At 41.8% G+C, this 21,689-nt stretch overlaps 1 protein-coding gene across 2 annotated transcripts in view; it reads left to right on the forward strand.

Moving 5' to 3' along the window:
- LOC138808475 (citron Rho-interacting kinase) overlaps positions 1-21,689 on the forward strand; it is a 168,209-nt gene that overhangs the window by 83,517 nt on the left and 63,003 nt on the right. The window contains exons 13-20 of one of the 2 annotated variants that reach the window (XM_069994746.1): positions 4,707-4,877; positions 5,106-5,156; positions 6,914-6,967; positions 8,555-8,695; positions 10,512-10,637; positions 14,067-14,162; positions 20,576-20,692; positions 21,427-21,536. In XM_069994746.1, coding sequence (XP_069850847.1) covers positions 4,707-4,877; positions 5,106-5,156; positions 6,914-6,967; positions 8,555-8,695; positions 10,512-10,637; positions 14,067-14,162; positions 20,576-20,692; positions 21,427-21,536 — 866 coding nt within the window. The remainder of the gene's footprint in view (positions 1-4,706; positions 4,878-5,105; positions 5,157-6,913; positions 6,968-8,554; positions 8,696-10,511; positions 10,638-14,066; positions 14,163-20,575; positions 20,693-21,426; positions 21,537-21,689) is intronic. The other variant, XM_069994747.1, reaches the window with a different exon arrangement.

Genomic DNA, 21,689 nt, shown 5'->3' on the forward strand with positions numbered 1-21,689 from the left:
TCAGAGACAGTGCTTCGACCCTGAGTTCAAGACCTAGGACCTGCACAAAAAGAAAATACCCTAGGAGAAAAGTTTGAGCCTTTCAGGCCAAGTCAGAATTAACACAGCATATATGAGTACAGAAAGCTTGTCTCCTGTGCATTCAGAAAAAAGAATCGAGACCTTTCAAAGTCCCACTCTTATTCTCTCTCTCTCTCTCTCTCTCTCTCTCTCTCTCTCTCTCTCTCTCTCTCTCTCTCGGCTTTCTTTTTAGATGGCTCATTTGTATATTGCCTCATTGTTTCCTTTTTAGTATGGCTTTTTTTTTTCCTGTCTTTTGAAGAGACTGTAAATAGAAACTTTAATGAAGAGATGGCAGTGAGTAATTGGAGAGCAGAATTTATCAGCTGCCAGGCAACTCTCATTCACTCCAGAAAATCTAATGGGTACGTTGATGGAAATGAGCATGTTTCTCTCTGGATAGCACCGACGTAGCCATCTGGGTGGCCTGAAAGCAAGGAACTCCTGCACATAGCACTCCATTAGTTACTCTTTCAAAGAGAGAAGAGTGATTTTTCTCACAGAGAAGGAGGGCTTGTTGGTATACTGAATGAATCACCATATCATTTTAAAATAATGGGTTTAATATCCTTCTGCTTGATAAGTTAATATCCTTGAGGGGTTAATATCCTTCAAGCTTTCTCTTGATAAGAGCATTATAAATAAATGTGCCTAGGAAACTTTGCAAACAAATCCTCAGGTCTCTGAACAGTATTGAGAGATTTCGAAGGGCACGCGCAGGCTTTGAGCAATCTGCTTTGACAGGTGACTCATGTGCCTTTTTATCAACAGTTCTTCATCCTAAAAGTTTCAGGAGGCGGGAGCCGCCTTCTCTCTTGAGTTCAATGTGTTTGGAGATTTACTTTTTCGGGGACATCCTCGGGGGGGATGCTCAGGGAAATGAAAGAAAGCTTGGTTCAGCCACCAGAGGGAGCAGCTGGTGTCCACGAAGTTCCAGGAAAATAGAATTAACAGGACATTTTGAAAAAGATAGATGCCGATGGTCAAATTCAAAAGTGATGTGTTTTATGATTCATATCATAGTTGGCAGGCATGTGGACTTTTAGATTTAATGACTGATCAAAGTTCCACTTTTGGTGGGGGGTAGGCGGGGGTGTAATTTTTGTTTGGGATTTTATTTTTCTTTGGAAGGAGGATATATTTATATAGAGAGGTATACGTTAATATACCTCGCTATACATATACCTGTCTATATAAATGACCTGTGGCATATTTTGTGGGAGCAGAAGGTGTGTGGATCAGAAGAAAGCTTTTAATGCTCACAGCGAACTTGTAGTCTTTGGTTTTCAGCATGTTGATCTGTCCCAGATTTGGGATTCATTTCTCTTCTTCCCTTTCCAAAGCTATTTTTTTGTACAACTGTTTGCATTTTTTTAATATTTTGTTTTTACCTAGCTACTCCTCATCAAGTGTTTGGATTTGATTTAAAATGAAAAATAGTCTTTTAGGTCTCCTGGGATAGTGAACTTCATCTGTCGCTCGGAAGAATCATTGATGCTTCTTCTTCTTCCTCCTCCTCCTCCTCCTCATCTTCCTCCTCCTCGTCCTCCTCGTCCTCCTCCTCCTTGTCCTCCTCCTCGTCCTCCTCGTCCTCCTCCTCGTCCTCCTCCTCTTCCTCCTCCTCCTCCTCCTCCTTCTTCCTTTTTTGTTGGTTGTGGGGCTTGAACTCTGGGCCTGGACACGGTCCTGAGCTCTTCAGCTCAAGGCACGCTGTCTATCACTTAAGCCACAGCACCACTTCCTCGTTGATTCTTCTCAGGAAAGGAAACAGATTGTAGGTAACTCAGAAGTCATGTCTGTGTTAGGGTTTCCTGGGTTAATAGGATTCTGCCTTCTTCTTCCTCCCCCTATTTCTGAAGCTGCATTCGGCCTTGCTTTCGATGTATGGGAAAGTGGTCCCTGGTTTCTCCTTCTTGCCTCTCAGAATCTGCCCACAGGTCATTCCCTGCTGACACAGACCAGCTCTCTCTCAGCTTATGTGTGGACACAGACCTGATCGTCTTCACTTACCTTTCTTCTGAAGCAGGGATTTGCTTTGCTTTGAGTTTTTTTTGTAAGGATTTCCTTGAAGTCTCCATCAAACAGATCAGCAAACGAGTTAGAATTCTTTCTGCTGCCTACAGCAGGCCGGGTGCCCAGGAGCTCCGAGAACTGACAGGAATGTTAAGTGATGCTCACCTTCTTCTGCTTGGGTGGTGATGGTTCACGATAGGGAGATGGTAGGGTAGGATGCAAGGGATAGATGCCCCATGCTTGCTCTTGACAAAGCACAAAAATTACATAGCCTCCTTCTTGTTGTAAGTTCAAGAACAAAAAGGAACTTGAGAATAAAAGATGCCCAAGACCTTCTTTTGGCCCTTTGCTGCCTTCCCAAGTTTGGGGATCATGCTAGTGGGCATGGCTAGCTGTTTTGTTAGGCATAGCAGTGTTGGAGATAATGGAACAGTGTATTTTTATGGTGATACAAAGTTGAAAAAAAATGTTTTCTGTCTCTTTACCCACCCACCCATTCCATCTCTCGTACCAGGGATTGTACTCAAGGCCTTGCCCTTGCTTGCGTGGCTGGTGCTGTACCACTTGAGACATGCTTCCAACTCTGATTTTTGCTGGTTATTTTGGAGATGGAGTCTTGTGGACTTTTCTGTCCTGGCTGATATTGAACCATGATCCCTTGGATCTCAGCTTGATGAATAGCTAGGATTATATGCATAAACCTCCAATGCTTAACTTTTTTTTTTTTTGGAAACAAGGTTTCACTAGGTCTAGATTGGATTCAGACTTGTAATTCTTGTGCCTCTCCGCCCCTTCTCCCCCTCTTCTGGTAGTGCAGGTGTGCACCACCATTAAACATGCAGCTTAAGTTTTTCTTATATCCAGTGTATAAAATTGAGCTGTTCAGTCAAAGATTGCTTTTATAGCTAATTTATATGAATCTAACCACAAAATAAAAATTTTGTATGCATGCATGCATGCATGTATGTATGTATGTATGGAAGGCCCAGTACCATGATCTATGCAAGTCTTACTGTGACCTGGCTGAGGAGGGTCTCGAGTAAGCCCAAGTGAGGGATGTATTTTCAGTCTCTAGACGTCCAGATGATCGTGAACAGTTATGGAGATGTTTGGTCTTTGTCTCTCATCTAACATCACCTGCTTAAGGGTATACCACTCAGGGAACCCTTTGTGCCCATTTTCCTCAGGTTGGCCTTTACTGACAGTGTGCGGTTGGGCATGAGGTGTGAAACGAGAACTTGTAAGCTCCATCTCAGGGTCATCCTTTTTTCTTTTCCCAGCTACCAATGATCCAGGGAGTCCATGGTTACATGAAAACCATTGTGTCAGAAGACTAGCTCCCCACTAGTGCATGCTGGAATAGCACCTGCTACAAGGAGATGAATGTTTTACTGATACCCTGTTATTTTAAAAAAGCTTAAACTTCAACTTACTGCCTAAAAAACAAAACAAAACAAAACAAAAATCCTTACTTTTCTGAGTGTGGTGGCTCATACATATAATACCAGTACTTGGCGGGGCAGAGGCAGGAGAATTGTGAGTCTAAGGCCAGCCTGGGCTTTAGACCTTGTCTAAAAAAATAATAAAAATGCTGAATTGATATCTTATTAGTTATCCCTTGGGGAACGGATTTTAGAGATGTTATTGAGTATTATGAATGCCCAAAGCAATCTTGACTGGATTTTTTTCATCCCTTCCAATTTAGTCACCTTGAATACATAAATATTTGTTTATTCTTCCTCATACCTGGCCTTGATTTTACTATTGATGAATGTATTTGTCCTTTGGTCCAAACACTTCCAAAGCCATTGCCCATTTCTGCTGGTAAATTGCTTCAGGAGGAAAAAAAAAAAATCTTGATTCAGAGTTCTGTTTGGATTTTAGACATTCATTTTGGGCAAAAGAATTAAAAAAAAAAAAGAGGTTTGTCTCACATTTAAGGGGTTTGTTGCCAGGAGCCAAGATTCTTCTCTGGGAATTTTTCTTGCAAGTTATGTTGCCCTGAGCCAGTGTTCTGTAGCTCTTCTAAATCTGAGGGTGACTTGAATTACAGAAGCAATGTGGAGTTCATCCTTCAGTTTGGGGCCCGGAAAAATTAATGGTGAGAAACTGACAATGATGAGTTCCACTGTCTCTGGATGCATTCCACTGAGATTTCCAATTACCCTCTAGCGCTGTCTGAAAGGTTAATTTCAAAACTCGCACCATATCTAATTGTATTAGGAGCTCATGACTTGCGAAGGACAAATCTGTAGAAATGATTACCCTTGGAGGAGGAGGAGCACACGTAAGCAGTTTATCTGTGTTTAAAGTGCAGCTCGCAGGCTGCTCCTGTGTTGTGACTTTAGGCATAGTGTGTGTTGGCATTTGCTCAGAGGATCTTCCTCTCTGCATGTGCACTCCAGGTGGACTTAAGAACCAGCTTCTATATTGAAACAACTTAAAGATGTAATATTCTTTCTTCTTGTCCCCTGACACCCCTTCCCCTTTGCCACCATGGTGTCTCTTTCCAGATCTCTTGACCCATCTTCTCCCTGCATGCCTCTTTTCCTGTGGTTGCTTATCCATGCATCCTAACCACCCTGTCTGCCCTGAGGTGCAGAGCTCATCTGCTTCCTTTGCCTGTCCTGTAGGAGTACCAGGCTCAGGTGGAAGAGATGAGGCTGATGATGAACCAGTTGGAAGAGGACCTGGTCTCCGCCAGAAGACGGAGTGATCTCTATGAATCTGAGCTCAGAGAATCTCGGCTCGCTGCTGAAGAATTCAAGCGGAAGGCAACAGAATGTCAGCATAAACTGTTAAAGGTAGAGCACAAGTACGGATCATCTTCCCAAGATGCCAGGGCCCCACTAGCTTAACAAATAAATGTAGGTTTTAGGGATGTCATAGGAAGCTCCTGGTCTTTGTGTCTGGCAAGAAAATAACATTCACTGCTATTGTTACTGTTTCAGTCACACAGAGAAAGTACAAATATCTGTAAGACTTCTGGGGTGTTGGCATTTTCTAAATATTATATCTTTTATTATTTACAGGCAAAGGATCAAGGGAAGCCTGAAGTAGGAGAATATTCCAAACTGGAGAAGGTATGTTTCCCATTGATTGTTTTTGGTTTTTGAGATAGATTAGAAGGGGGAGGTGTGGTTCTGGGGTTTGAACTCAGGGCTTTGCACTTGTAGGCAGGCATTCTCCCATTTGAGCTACACCCCCGGCCTTTTGTTCTAGTTATTTTTTTTCTGGTAAGTTCTTACTTTTGCTCAAGGTTAGTGGCAGATCAGTCAGCCTACCTCTGCCTCCCTTGACTATTTCACTAGCTTGTTAAGAAATAGGTTCTTGATGTCATTTTTTTTTTTTCTCAGCTCTAGCTGGGCTTGAACCATAATCCTCTTTATTTCTTCTCCCAAGTAGCTGCACCTGATCCTAGTATAAACTTTTTTTGGGTAATACTGAGATTTGAACTCAAGACCTCACTCTTGGGAGGCATGTGTTCTACCTCTTCTTGGTTAATATTTGAGATAAGGTCTCACTCTATGCCCACGCTGGCTTGAGCATAAAATTTTCTATTTTCTGTCCTATATCTCCTATTTCTCATAGCTAGGATGACAGGCGTGCACCACTGTGCCAAGCCATTGTGCTTCTGCTGTATATGGAATGGCAGGCAAGCACCACTACATGGAGCTATTGATTGAGATGGAGTCTCATGAACTTTTAAGCCCTGGTTGGCCTTCAGCTGTGATCTGCTGATCTCTGTCTCCCAAGTAGCTAGGATTATAGGCTTGAGCTACTGCACCCATCTGCATATTAAAGTATTACTATCAGTGGGAGTCTAACTAAGAGGTCTTTCACAATGGCTTGAGAACTCTTTTAGGTTTATTAAATTATTTATTATTATTATTATTATTATTATTATTATTATTTGCTGTGGACTGAATCCAGCTCAAACATCAGCCTTTCCAGATTTTTTTTTCCTTAATTTTTTTTTTCTATTTGCAGAACTGAGGTTTGAACTTAGGGTCTTGGGCCGGACTCTACCACTGAACCACACCTCTAGCCATGCTTTTTTTTGCTAATTATTTTGTGAGATGGAATCTAGTGAACTTTTCTGCCCCAAATGGCCTCAAATCTTGATCCTCCAGGTCTCAGCCTTCTGTGAAGCTAGGCTTACAGGCATGAGCCAGAGACACCTGACTTTTAGTTTTACTGTGATCGTCCACCTTTCCATGTGATAGTTCTGAAAGAGAACTAAGATACTTCTTTCTCGGTTGCATCCCCTCAGAGCATGTATATGCAGTGGTTATATCTCCCCGTTGTAGTATGTAGCTCCGAATTAAAACATGGAAATTCTAAAATCAGTTTGCTGGGTACAAGGAAATTTCATTTGAATATGTCCATTTCTGTATACAGTGCTTCATAAGCAGTGTCTCCATCCTTCTGCTTCTTCCCTTCTCTTTCTTATTTCCTTCTTCCCCCTCTCCCTTCCCAAACCTGTCTCATCAAATTCCCTTATTCCATTTTTCACACGTGCCCATAAACTGTTTTGACCGTGTTCACTTTTCTTCACCCTTTATTCTCCCTGAAATTTTTGACTGTTATCAGGGTATTTGAAATTTCTGTGTTGCTGGTTCTAGGAGAGAAAAAAAATAGACTGACATGGAGCTTTGCCCTGAGATGTCAGAGCTTCTGGTAGGCCAGTTGGGTTCTTTCTTGCCATTAGTTGTTTAGAAAACAAACCCCAAGGACCCCCATGGGAACTTGTAAGAAGTAGGACTGCAGTAAATGCAGCGAGATGTGAGGTGTGATGCTGATTGGCCTTTCGCCTTATTTCCTGGTGTGTCAATGATAGGTGAATGCTGAGCAGCAGCTCAAAATCCAGGAGCTCCAGGAGAAGCTGGAGAAGGTAAGCCTGAGGTGATTTTGGGGGGACCCACCCCCCACCTATTTCCACATCCCTTTCTTTGCTTCTTTCCTGGAACATCAAAAATGAGAGAAACAGAATTAGTCACCTCAGTGCTGAGGAAAATGGAGGGGGGGAGGGAGTGATTACCTGAAAATATCAGGGTTCTGTGTGTGTGTGTGTGTGTGTGTGTGTGTGTGTGTGTGTGTGTGTGTGTGTGTGTGTGTGTGTGTGTGTGTGTGTGTGTGTGTGTGTGTGTGTGTGTGGTGTGTGGTGTGTGTGTGTGTGTGTGTGTGTGTGTGTGTGTGTGTGTGTGTGTGTGTGTGTTTTGAGACACGTCCACAGTGTTTCCTTTTTAAAACCCAAGCTGTGTGAGACTCCCAAGTAAAAAGTTCTAATATGCTATGAGAGAGCCCAAGAGGTGGTTCCTTGTATTTCAGGGGACCTGGTGTCCCCGCATGGAGTCCCGGAGAATAGTTGGGAGACCCTCAGAGTCATGATGGCAGAAGATGGGTGGGTTTGATATCCAATTTCTTGCAAATTTTTTTACTAATGGCCCTGCTTCTATTTTTATTTTTAATACTGTTTCCTGACTTTTCTTCCCCAGCTTTATTAAGATACAATTGACAAAATAACAAGAACTGAAAGTTTTTTTTGTTATTTTTTTTTTTACAGTTTCTCCTTTTTAAGATTTTATTCTTGTTTTTTTGTTTGTTTGTTTTTTGTTTTTTGTTTTGCCAGTCCTGGAGCTTGAACTCAGGGCCTGGACACTGTCCCTGACCTTCTTTTGCTCAAGGCTAGTACTCTACCATTTGAGCCACAGCGCCACTTCCGGCTTTTTCTGTGTATGTGGTACTAAGGAACCGAATCCAGGGCTTCATGCATGCATGCTAGGCAAGCATTCTACCACTAAGCCACCTTCTCAGACCTTTTTTAAGATTTTAATGAAAGCAAATACATGTGAGGCTGGTGGCCTCACATAGTCTGATCTTTCAGTGCTATTAGCTGGTAGTGTACTTAAGACCCAATGAGTAACTCTGAAGTCCATCAGGTTAGCTGGGTTGTTTTTTTCTGTGATGGTGGATTTGTGAATGATCACAAACTATGACTATAATGCTCCCATGCGAAGTTTTTACTTAAAAATAATTATAACTGTAGGTTTTTATTTTGTTTTCTTCTGGTAAAAGTTGTGAATATTCTCCATAGGAAACTTAGCAAATGAGATCATTCAAATAAGAAAGTAAGTGGTCAGAGGTAGCAACATTAATTTGTCGTTGGACCAATCCATCTACAATTTTTTGGTCTGATTAGCTATATTGTATGGTGGTGGAGATGCCACTGGTTTTTTTTTTTTTTTTGTAGTCCAACAAAGAGAAATACATTAAACAATGACAGGATGCATGCCAGATTCAGTGGTGTTAAAAAAGTGCCCCTTCGTATAGGTGAAATTCACAACAAAAAAGAAGGCTTATATGTGGGGTTTTTTTCCTGCTATGTATTTTGAAAAATGGATGCAGTCTACACCGAGGGTGACCTACTTTGTCCATGCACACTGTTGTTACCATCTTGTCCTTCTTGTCCCCCCATAAGGCTGTAAAAGCTAGCACCGAGGCCACCGAGCTGCTGCAGAATATCCGCCAGGCCAAGGAACGGGCTGAGAGGGAGCTGGAGAAGCTGCAGAACCGGGAAGATTCTTCAGAAGGCATAAAAAAGAAGCTTGTAGAAGCGGAGGTGAGCACGGGGCCTCCAGCCTGCCATGGACTCACCCCAAGTGACCTTGTGATTGACCTTGGTTGTGCCAAGGGAAAGGAACGGAAAACCATCAGTTAAAGAAGCTTGACCAAACTTCTTCCCTTCTGAAGATCCCTTTGAAACTTGACAGGCTTGGAAACTTTTCCACCCACCCCCAGAGGGAAGAAAGATCTGTCTCAGCCGCTCCAAGCCCACTGACGTCTCAGCAGAAGCTTTGCTGTCTGTTTCCCTCTGGCCTCCTCACTAATCTGGGAGAATTTATATTTTTAGGCTCACTATAACTGCATCTCCGAGTCTCTCTTCTTCTCCTCCTCTCTGTTTTGCCTTGCTGTCCCTCCTACCATGTGAATAATGTTTAATTTTTCAAGGCAGTACCTTTTACCCACGTGACAGTGACTCTCAGATCCATATTTTGGGGCCTCTTCTCTCCCTCAGATTCTTTGTTGTTGTTGTTGTTGAAACCTTTTATACAGTTACACTGAACATAGCACGAGTGCTTTTTTATTGTACAACTTAAGCTGAGTAGATGAATATAGAGTAAAAAAAAAAAAGTGACACTTCTTTAGGGGTTTCTGCCAATCCCTGGCCTGGGATGTTTGTTCTATAGAGCAGATGTGACATCATCGTTTCCACCATTCTAGTGCTGAGTCTTTCATTTTTTTCCAACAAGTCTGGGTGTGACTCTACCCACACATGGCTCTTTAAAGCGGTCCTTACCCCCTACTCCTGGCCCTGTTTCCCCTGCTCCTCTACAGTCCTGGGTGCTTCAGATTTCAGGTGACCTTGGTGTCTTCTCCCTCTTCTGGTGCCTCACATTGGTCAGGGCCACCAGCTTTCTTCTGCTCACCCTGGGCTTGAGACCTTGGCGTCGTCCCCTTGATCTTGGGCCCTGCCACTCAGTGAGTCACTCAGTCCTATAAATACATGCTGTTTCTCCCCCTCATTCCCTTACCTCCGCCCTCCTTGCTGCTTCTGTAGCCTTCTTCAGAATGCAGGCCCTTTTCAGTCCAGCAAATGTAGCAGTTTCTTGGTCGTTGCTTCCTCTCAACTCTCACAGTGTAAGACTCCTGGATCCCCCCAGGTATCCCTGCCCCTTCCTAAAGCCTTCAGGCGGTTTTGTATATCTTAAGGGCACCTTTGAGCCTGGCACATGAAACTCTAACCGTCTCACCCACAAGCTCTGTCATTGCTGCCTTTTACCTGTTCCTCCCTAACCCATCCAGTGGCGAATCTAGGCTTTACCTGGGGCTTGTGCTGGCTCTTGACCACACCCTTTTTCTGCAAATGGGCTTTGTTTTGTGTGGGACACCATTCTTCTCCCTCCTCTCCAACCCTCCCCACTCCAAACTCTCCCAAACCCTTCCTCTTCAATGCTCCCACGTCAGTGTCACCCTGCTATTGTTTGAAAGTCCTCCTTTCTGCCTCCCAGAGCATCCCACGCCTGTTTTCTTCGTGTCCACACCCCTACAGCCCTTTAACATATGTTGTCTTTCTTTGTATTTGTCTTATCTTTTGCAAGGGTTGGGGAATGACGTCATCTTCCTCTATTTCCCATGATGCCTAGTATGGTACTTTGCAGATAGTAGGTGCTTGGTAAATATTTGAATGAATGAATGCACTCTCGGAATCGACGCAGCTGAGCCCTTGAATTATAGAGTCTTCTTTTCTTCACTGTTGCTTCAGGTGGCCGAGAACTTTTCTTCCCGATTTGAGCATATGCCTCTGGAGGGCTCTTTCCCTCCCAAGCAGGTGGTATTGCGCCATTAAAACTCTCTGATTGATTCACGACCTACAGGAACGCCGCCATTCTCTGGAGAACAAGGTAAAGAGACTAGAGACCATGGAGCGTAGAGAAAACAGACTGAAGGATGACATCCAGACAAAATCCCAACAGATCCAGCAGATGGCTGATAAAATTCTGGTGAGCAGGAACAGAAGTTGCAAAGTCCAAAGATAAACAGGTTAGAGATTGCCAATGGAATGGGGTGAGATAGAAGTAAATACTCCTGGTGGAGTTATTGCAGAGTTGGTGAGTTTAAGAGAGCTGGTTTCAGTTGAGCGCCATGTTGTAGACTAGTATGAATGACCAAATATTGGCTGTTTCAGCACTGGTAACAGATCCGATCATATAGATATATATAATTTTTTTTTGCTCTCTTTGCTTACTACCTGGCATTTCTTTCTTTTTTCTTTTTGAGTAGAACATGCATCTTTTCATTTTCTATACATTTTTTAGGAGCATATACATTTTTCTCTCAGCAGAGCTCTGTACGGCTGAGTAACTTCATGTCACCAATTTACAACCTCATAAAGGTTTAGAATTTTTAGACCCAAACCCCAGATTCCTGCTTTTGGAGAAGAAAGGAATTAGTCAGACAGAATTGTTTTTCTCAGAATAGTATTTGTCATAGATCTGTGTTCACCCACTCACTCTCTGCTACAGTTGGTTTTATTGTTATAATTAAAACAAAAAAAGTTTTTCTTAGATGTGGCGGGTATTTTTTTTTTTTAAGGTTTGTAGTCATCTAGACCTTCTTAGGCTCTGATGACCAAAGTAATCAAGGAAACACTGCTTGCAAGTTTTGTACCTACTAGGAAGGAAGGTGTTAACTTTGAAAGGGTCTCCTTGGATCTCTGCCCTAAAGTCAGAATTTTGTTGTCATGGTTGAGAAACTCAGTGATGATTGAAGTCCATGCATGACCTCGTTTTTGTCCCATCCCTGGGAGAGTTTTGAGTTGTTCCTCCCCATTATATAAGAAGGTAAGGAAATGAACAGGCTGCTCCATCTCTTTCTCCACGTCACTTCTTAGTAGCAGGGTTCCGGCAAGAACCTCAAGAATGACTCAAGAATGGCCAACTTTACGCTTACTCAGTTTAAACCAGCCCATCTCAACCTGAATTGTTCAACCCTTGATGCATTTCTCTGTGTAGACTAGTAAGAATATGGATTGTCTCGAACAAATGGGTAAAAGAGGAATTGGTTATGTTTTGCGTTGGTACCTGGTCTTTATATATGTATATGTGTCTGCACACAAAGCCAAGTGCATGACTGTTAGTCTACCCTCTCCGTTCTCTTGTTCTATCATCAAAGTTTCTCTTGGCTGTTGTCAAGGATGGGAGTTTTTATCATGAGTAAAATTAGATCCCACTACTGCTGTCTATCCCTTGCTTGATACAAACGAAGTGGTTAACTCTCTTGTGGTTGCAAAGTATTCCTCTGTTTTAACGGTGATGTGTTCATTCATTCATTCAACAAATATTTAATGAGCTTCTACTATGTGCCAGGCACTGTTCCAGGAGCTGGGAGTGTAGCAGCAAACAGCGGTATTTGCATAACACAACTGCAGGGTTGTTCCAACACAATATAGAAAAAGAGATGTTTTTAAAAAATGACAACAACAACAAAAAATGCCAAACCACCAAGCAGTCAGACTTTAGACTATCTGCTTTTCCAAATGTTTGTTTGTAATTAAAATGTGGAAATCCAGACTTCCACATTCTTGGATTTTTCTGTGTTCTAAAACTCCCATTCATAGATAGACCAGAAATTTTGGTTTCAGAAATTGTCCATCTCAGGCTTCTCAGCTATTTGGACCTATTTTTAGATTCTGATTTCCATTTTGGTGCCATCTTATGAAGACTGAAACTAAGGAAAGATGATATCAAGTGATTCTTTTTTAATCCAAAAGAAAATTAAGTGCTTTCTTTGCCTGAATGTATCTTGCCAACTGCCCAAGTGCCTTTGTGGTTGTGACTTTGTCTAATTGAAGGTGCCTTTTGCTCAAGAACCCTTTGCTTAGGATGCAGAGTGGTCCTTAGTACTGTTATATAATGATGATTCTGGGGAACAGATCCCCCAAATGATACTTCCCTGAAAATATTTGCTATTCTCCTAAGAACTTTCCAAACAGATAATTGGAGGTTCTTATTATACCCAAGTCTTTGGTGTTAATCAAAGCAGGCAGTCCTTTAGTGAGCATACATAAAGCCCTGAAAAAGTGTTTTTATTAATTAGAATCCTGTTTACATTCAACTTTCCCATATCACATCTGTTAGATTGATGTTGATTTGTGCTTCTGGTTTTAAGACCAAACATAGATTGCAGTAGATTTTGTGCACCTGGTCTTAACACTGAACATTTTAGTCCCATCTCGTCCCATTTCCGCCCCCTCCCCACCCCAAGTAAAGCCTGTGTCTACAGACTAGAATTTCAAAAGCTTAATCACTAACATTTCACGTACACGTGATTCTTAACGTCCTTTTTTTAAAGTATTTTTTTTGCCTCCATTCCATGGACATATCCTGTATAATTTCCTCATTCTTCAAAATTCCCATAATTACTTCTACTTCAAAGAAAAATTTCATAATAGTGCAAAGAGATGAAAACTTGGAGTAATGACTTTTGATATCGGTAATTAACTAATGGGTCCAGATTCATAAGAATTAATTTAGATGCAGCGATCTGTGTGTTCAGAGCATGCTCTGGTGAATGGAATGCGTCTTTTAAAAGTTCAGTTTATAATATGCTGACAAATGAATTGGTATAATTTCCAAATGAATTCCAATTTTGTTGAAAAAGCAGAAAACTTAACAATGAAAGAACTAAAGAGAACCTTAAATTTGAGCTACTAATATTGCTCCAGATTCTCTTTCCATCTCTAATATGTATGCATGGATTTCCCATTCTTATGACGATGATTTTGTGTTCCTGTTGGCTTGCATTAGCATTAGTTCATACAAAAGTTGTATCACACATGTCTTTTGCAACATTCACATTCCACACATAGCAGTCAGTGAAAACTTTGAACCTCAAAGTGCCTGAATCTTAACGTTAGTATTCCCTCTTAGCTAGGGTTCTTGAGCAACAGTTTTGTGAATGAGGAAAATGCAAGATACTGTTTATTATCATAATTACTTTTCTCATTTAAGGCTGTCATAACAGTGAAACAGGCCTGAGACTCAAGACAGTGGTCAGGGGCTTTGTGCTTGTACTAAACTCTGAAGTGTTACCTTCTTTCCTTTGTTTCTCTGTGCCAAGTTGAGCAGCTACCTTCTGTCTGACTTCTGATATACTTCTGATCCTAGCCTCACAGCCTTCCACTGTGTGTGTATATGTGTGTGTTGGTGTGTGTGTGTGTGTGTGTGTGTGTGTGTGTGTGTGTATGTATGTGTATGTGAGAGAGAGAAACCTCAGGGCCAAGCTTGGTGGGGGTTTCCTTCCCATCAGTCTTAGCTAGTAACGGAGGAGCAGCTGTTTGTTACCTGTGGTGCCTGTTTCCTTTGAGTGGCTAACAAACATTCTGGGGCTCTTCTCTTGGCACGTTTGACTGTCTATTCTTTTGTGTCCAGGAACTGGAGGAGAAACATCGAGAGGCTCAAGTCTCCGCCCAGCACCTAGAAGTACACCTGAAACAAAAAGAACAGCACTACGAGGAGAAAATCAAGGTAATGGCACTTCTGATCTTCCCTGGCATACCTCCTGTAGTTGTGTGTGGGGTTCCTCTCTTTCCAGGCATGTCTGGCTGCTTCTTGCCATACCAAAGGGCTGTTTGGTATAAATGCTGTCTTTATTTCCTGACGAGTGGCTTTGAAGTTTAAAGTAAAAAAAAAATGTTATTAAGTATTTCAATTATATCTTTTTTTCTTTTTTAGTATTTCACTGTCAGTCATGAAAATTTAGATGTAGCTATGTTTTTATACATGCTTTACTTTCTTTTTCTTCCTGTGTCTCAGACCTCAGGATCTTTTCATTTGTTCTAAAATACATCATTAGAGTTGGGTGTGATGGTTGTGCTTGTAATCCCAGTACTTGAGAGGCTAAGATAGGAGAATCTTGAGTTCAAGGCCCAGCTTCGGCTATGTACCAGTTTTTAGACCAATCTGGGTGACATAGGGAGAGGTTATTTTAAAAAAAGGAAATAAAAAAATTCCAAGAATATCCCTGAAAACTTTTTTTCACTGAAGATCTGTATCAAGCTTTCTTGCTGTTATTCTGAAAATGTAGCTCTTGTACTCTCATTCTTGAAGAGTTTGACAGGGAATAGCATCTCTGTTGGCTGTTACCTTCCTACATCCCTCCCTGATTGAGGTTGTGAAGTCAACTGTTAGTAGTCTTACTGGCTTGCTTTGAAACTAATCTGTTCTTTTTCTTTAAAGTTTTACTTTGACTTTAATTCTTTTGAAGTTTTGCTGAGGTATCTATATTTTATTTTATATTCTTGGAGCCATATAGAGATTTCAAAGAGGTTGGCATCATTTTTTTTTTTTTTACTGTAGGAAATTAATGGTCATTCTGTCTCAAGTGGTCTCTTCCTTTTTTGTCTTTCCATTTGAGAACTCGATTAGACATCTGTGAGATCACCTCTAATTTACTTGTTCTTTTTTTATATTTCCCATTTTTCTGTTTCTTTGTGCTCCATTCTGAGTAATTTCTGCTGCCTTGTTTTCCTGTTTGGTAACTCTCCTAGCTCTGTCTAATCTGCTGTTTTACTTGCCTACTGAGTTTTTAATTTCAGTAATTATATATATATATATATATATATATATATATATATATATATATATATATATAAATGGCAGACATGCTGTTTGGTTCATTCATAAATACACTTGCTTAATTAACTCAATAATTTTTAAATTTTGTGCATTTATTTTCAAGTCAGTCTTTCATTTCCTAAAAAGCAGTGCTAAGCACAGTTGTTTGATTATTGGTATTTTTGATGAGTATTTTGTTGTTTTTCTTTTTTCCGCAGGGCTGGTTTCCTTTTGTGTGCCTGGATATGTGTGTGTGTGTGTGTGTGTGTGTGTGTGTGTGTGTGTGTGTGTGTGTGTGTGTGTGTGTGTGTGTGTGTGTGTGTGTGTGTGTGTGTGTGTGTGTGTGTGTGTGTGTGTGTGTGTGTGTGTGTTTGTGTGCCTGTGTGTCTGTATATTTTCGGCTAAACTGGGAAACCATATGTTTATATATATATAGAGAGAGAGAGGGGGGGAGGGAGGGAGGGAGGGAGGGAGAGAGAGAGAGAGAGAGAGATGGATGGTAGGGAGAATTTTTTTTTTTTGGTGGGGCTTGAACTCTGGGCCTGGGAGCTGTTCCTCAGCTATTCAGCTCAAGGTGAGTGCTCTACCACTGGAGCCATGGTGCCACTTACTGTTTTCTGAGTGGTTTATTGGAGATAAGAATCTCATAGCCTTTCCTGCCCAGGCTGGCTTTGAACCACTATCCTCAGGTCTCAGCCTCCTGCGTGGCTAGGATTACAGGCATGAGCCACCACGCCTGGCTTGAAAATTTTGTTTTGTAATGTGCTCGGGTTTGAATTTAGTGCCTTACACTTACTAGGCAGGCAGGTGCTCTATAGTTGAGCCATGTCCCAGGCCTTCTTTGGAAAATGATAATGGGAAGTTTTTTGGGACATTGGATGAAAATGTGTACCTGTCTTGGTGTGTGTGTGGGGGTGTAATCCTGAGTTTCTTTTTCTATCTCGATTTAGCAAATGCCTCTTGTTAAAAACAGCTTTGGCCAGGTGTCAGTGGTTTACACCTTTAATCCTCGTTATCCAGGAAGCTGAGATCCAGAGGATCTCAGTTTAGAGCCAGCCCAGACATTAAAGTCAGCTTGACTCCAAGATATTTCCAAAATAACTACTAAAAAGCTGGGCTGGTTTTGAATCTTTAACTACTTTATTTTTTGCATAGGGGAGCAGGAAAAAAATGTTTTTTGTCCTTTTTTCATTTCTCCCTACTTTTTTTTTTCCTGGTCCTGAGCATTGAACTCAGGGCCTGAGTACCATCCCTGACTTTCTTTTGCTTAAGGCTGGTACTCTATCACTTGAACCACAGGTCCACTTCTGGCTTTCTTTGGTAGTTTACTGGAGATAAGAGTCTTACAGACTTTTCTGCCCAAGCTGGCTTTGAACAACGATCCTCAGATCTCAGTCTTCTAAGTAGTTAGTAGCAATACCCACTGGCATCTGGCCATTTTTCCTTACTTGTAACTCTGTTTACTAAAATAAATCCTTGCTAAAACTTAAAAAAAAAAAAAGCAAGGCTGGAGATGTGGCTCAAGTGGTAGAGTGCCATCTGGACAAATGTGAAGCCCAAAGTTGAAACGCTGGTACTAGAAAAAGAGTAAACAAATACAAAACAAACAAAAAACCCAAACAGAAAACTGGCTTTGTATTATTCTTTCTTATCTTTTCCTGCTTCTTAACTCTCTTGCTCACTTTTAAGTGCTTGTGAAGAAATGTTTCTGTATTTTCTCAAGAATATTTTAAATTGTTTTCAGTAGGAGGGCTGGCCTGACTCATCTAGCCCACTGTTTTCTCTGAAATGGATGTCTGCTGATCACTTTCCTTTTAAGAAAATCACATCACGTTTTCATAATGACTCTCTCCAAGCTTTCAGCTCGTTCCTACGTTCTTGAGAAGCAGGCATGGTCATTACATCTAAAATACGATCTCCTCCCCTTTCACACCAGATATTGTCAGGTTTTTTTGGGTAATAGTTTTGGTTGATATCTTGGACATGCTCACCCTGTTCCCCTTTCCCTCCCCCCAATCTTCCCCCCTGTTTTCTTTGACCCTTGGTGTGAGTTTTCAGTTTTCATTAAGATGAATATAGGAGAATAACTCAGAAGTGATCTCAGAATGTTCTTATTATAGGACAACCCCTCCCCCTCCCAGCCTTAATGGCTTTTCAACTTTATATATCAATTTTTAGTTTCAAAGAATTCTTACTGGTTTCCTGACTCTTTATTTTTTTATTTTTTAAATATTTTATTTTGTTTTTTGTCGGTCATGGGGCCTGAACGCTGGGCCTGGGCGCTGTCCCTCAGCTCTTCAGCTCAAGGCTAGCGCTCTACCACTTGAGCCACAGCGCCATTTCCGGCTTTTTTCTTTTTTCTTATGTGGTGCTGAAGAATTGAACCCAGGGCCTCATGCATGCAAGGCAAGTGCTCTACCACTGAGCCACCTTCCCAGCCCTTCCTGACTCTTTAGAAGAAACTGATTTTCAGAAAACGATGAGACTATATACAGTAGTCCACTAGCACCTTTGCATGATGACAGTAATCCTTTGAAAAATCCACTGTGTGATTTGAGTGATTATACCCACGTTCCCTTCAAAAACCATGTTCCACTTGGTGCTGGTGGCTCATGTCTACAATCCTAACTACTTAGGTGTCTGAGATCTGAGGATCAGGGTCCATATCCAGGCTGGGCAAACAGCTCCAAGAGATCCAGGAGACTATTCTTGCCAATTAACTGTAAAGAGCCAGGACTGGAAGCATGGTTTAAGTGGTAGAGGACCAGCTGTGTGTTGCTACCTGTAGCCTGGAACTGAAGAAATTAGAACAGAGAAGAGAGTAAAAAAGCAGGATCAAGAGGGTCAAAGCTTACCGACTCTTGAGTACTTCCTATAAGCAAGCCTGTTTACTTAGTTTAGTACAGGGAAGGTTACCATAAGTATATGCAGAAAACAAGATATCAATTTATTCTGTCATTACAATCATTGACAAGAAACAGAGTTTGTGTAAATATTGAATAACCAGCTCCCTTATTGTGTTGGGGGTGAAGACTGCAACTTAGACACAACTTAGACATCTATCCTACTTTATCTCTTTTGACCTTTCTAGGGTTCCGTTCTCAGCTTTCTGAGTACTGACAAGGTGGCCTTCCAACCTCTTAACTCTTGCTTAGTCTTTTTTTTTTTTTTTTTGTCTGTCGTGGAGCTTGAACTCTGGACCTAGGCGCTGTCCCTCAGCTCTTCAGCTCAAGGCTAGCACTCTACTGCTTGAGCCACAGCTCCACTTCCAGTTTTCTAGTGGTTTAGTGGAGATAAGAGGCTCATGGACTTTCCTGCCCGGGCTGGCTTTGTACCTTAATCCTCAGATCTCAGCCTCCTGAGTAGCTAGGATTACAGCTGTGAGTCACTAGCGCCTGGCATCTTTTTCCTTACAGTTCAGCTTCAGAGCTAAAAAGCTGAATGAGAGGTCCTAAAACGAAGCCCCAGGATTGGCGTGCGTGTGTGCATGCGCGCGTGCACACACACACACACACACACACACACACAGCCATATTCTGTCTTAAGTCAGTTTAGGTGTCTTCAATGGGATCCTTAATTTCTAAATACTTCTTCTCTTTTCTTCCCCTCCCCCACCCAAACATATTCTTGTTCATCCTTCTGCCACCTGTCAAAAGCTGAGCGATGCCTCTTCTGGTCCAGTTACCTCTTATTTGTATCCATCACTGCCAAAGTCAAGGTCTTATTTTGAACAATGGTGTCCTGAAAATGTCTTTCAGGACGTTAGCATCCCACGAAAAAGGAGCACATCCGCTCTCACTATTCTGTAGTCTCTGCTGCCTTTTAGACGGAAAGAACTTTGTTTTTATAGATCTCAGGGAATGTTAGGGAAAGGTCTTTTTTTGCTTCTATCTTCCCTGCTGGAAATCTGTATTAAACCACTTCTTTTTAACCTTGTCTGCTTTGTGTTGCCTGTTCCCTCTTTTCTAAGGCCATTTGAGTAATAATTAGGCTCATACCCCAGATTCCACCCTGTTCTTGCTCATAATTTTAGCATCACTATCAGACATCTAGGAGAGGGGGCCACTTTCCCCGTTGAGCGGCTCCCATCCTCTTATGACCCTGCTCTCCACCTTCTGCTCTTCTCCACCGACTCCCATTTTATTATTTTTTTCATCAGTCAGTTCTAGTTGAAAGCCCTCTTTGAAGTTTGTTCTTTCCTTTATCATGTGGACCCTTTCCCTGCTGACCAGTTCCTTTTAGAGATGATGTCCCCAGGGAGCTATGCCAACCTCTCCACAATAGGCAGATTTCAGTGCCATCTGTGACCCCAATTCTTGCAACTTCATCCCCAACATCCTCTTGTCCTGCTTGATGTAGTTGGTGTCATTGGCAAAGGCAGAGGGATTCTTTGTGAAGGAGAGGCATAGGGTCTTGGTCAAAGGCTTGGGTGAGTTTATCATGTCTTCTTTCTTCTTTTCTGTCTCATTTGGTGTTTTGGCAAGTGGTTGGGTCTGTGTGTACCTTACAGAACATTAGATCAGCCTGGTGGTTGGTGACACCATTACTGTTTTATTTTTTTCCCCTTGGGAACAGTAGGTGCTTACAAGGCCATTCTCAGTTCTTAGACCATAGCATTTCTTTTCCCCTGGGAAAGGCTTTTTTTTTTTTTTTTTCTTTCCAGGGACTTTTTTTTTCCCCCTCTAGGTAGATTAAAGAGTAGAAGGAAAAGACTTTTTTTTTCTCCCCCTTTTCTTTCATGTTGTCTTTTCTACCTATTGACCGTGCCACCTACATTACTGGTAGGCAGCATCCTCTCGTCCCTGGCTGTTTCTGAACATCAGCCTCCTTTGCACAGACTTCTGGCTTCAGCGTCTCTCCCTTCACACATGCCGTGTAGGAGCATCCAGCACTGGTTTTGTACAAATCAGGAGCAAGGAGTGTCCTGAAAACTACTGGTGCCTTGTCTAAGAAAAAGTTATCCCCAACTAATACTTGTAAGTTACAAGAACTTTATCTCCTGGTTCTAGATCAGTTAGAGAGATCTTTTTCTCCCTTCTCATTCTGGAGTCTGCTTCATCTTGACTATCTTTTCTGGTCTTTGTGGCTGCTGATTTTAAAGTTAGTTACTAGTTCAAGTCCATCTGATAGTTTGATGAATTCTTCATCTCCATCTTAGTTGAGAAACAGATTCCTGATTTTTCCATTCTCTTTACTCTTGGCTTTGGAGGCCTTAACCTTTCTACTGCTTTCTCCTTCTTTCCCTCTTTTCTCATGTTGCTCCGTTTAGACCCCAGCCCCCCAGTCTTGGCTACACAGGACATTGACTTCTTTTGTTTTCCTAGGTATTGGACAGTCAAATAAAGAAAGACCTGGCTGACAAGGAGAGCCTGGAGAACCTGATGCAGAGACACGAAGAGGAGGCCCATGAGAAGGGCAAGATTCTCAGCGAGCAGAAGGCGGTAAGTACAAGAGCCTCGTTTTCCAAAGAAGGGGTTCTGAAAATATGGCATGAATCACTCACTTGAGAAAATCCATCTCATTTGGTGGCTTCTTTCTGTGTGATCTTGCAGAGTTTACACGTAACAGGAAGCTTTCTCTGAAACTGCTTCCTGTACAAAAAAAAAAAAAAAGGAATAGCCAGTGTAAATACAATATTCTGACTATCTCAGACTCCCTTCAAGACTTTCCATATCAGAATCTCTAAGGGAGGGTTGTGGGAATTTTTTTTTCTTTCAATTTTAACTAGCAGCCAACCTCCCCCATCCCTGGATCTTATTATTCAGTAAGTTGGGGGTGAAATGGTGGTGTAGAAAAACATGTGATCATTCTGAACTTGCAGATTCAATTTAAGGTCCTGCGGGTCCAGGTCAAATGCATGAGACATGGGGAATGTAAGGAAACCTGCTTATACCTGGCATGTCAGGTTCTCATATGGGCACTCTTGTGTGTTTATAGAGCAAGCCAAGCCATTTAGGCAGTGTGGAGACACTTAATTTCAGTTAGAAAACAACTGAGTGCCATCCATTTGAGTAATGGCACCCATGAGCTTTGGGGTAGAGAGTAATGGAGTCCCTTGTTGTCTCTGGCCAGCCTGCTGGCATTTCAGAGGAAGTGTGTACCCTGGCTTACGTTGCCCACATTCATCCCAGTGTGGTCTAGCAGGTGAGGTTTCAAAGCATCCCGTGTGTTTCAGATGATCAATGCGATGGATTCCAAGATCAGATCTCTGGAACAGAGGATTGTAGAACTGTCAGAAGCTAATAAACTTGCGGCAAATAGCAGTCTCTTTACCCAAAGGAACATGTAAGTGTTTAGAGTTGAACTATGTATACAACTATACATTGGTCTTTTCCTCTTGATATCCAGACTCTTTTCTCCCTCTCTCTGGTGGAGCTTCAGCAAATTTAATTACTTCTGTACCTTGGCCCCGTCCTTGTATACTTGTATAATTTTGCC

Source organism: Dipodomys merriami, unplaced genomic scaffold, assembly GCF_024711535.1.
Source record: "Dipodomys merriami isolate MVZ:Mamm:240054 unplaced genomic scaffold, mDipMer1.0.p SCAF_45, whole genome shotgun sequence".
NCBI classification, from domain to species: domain Eukaryota; kingdom Metazoa; phylum Chordata; class Mammalia; order Rodentia; family Heteromyidae; genus Dipodomys; species Dipodomys merriami.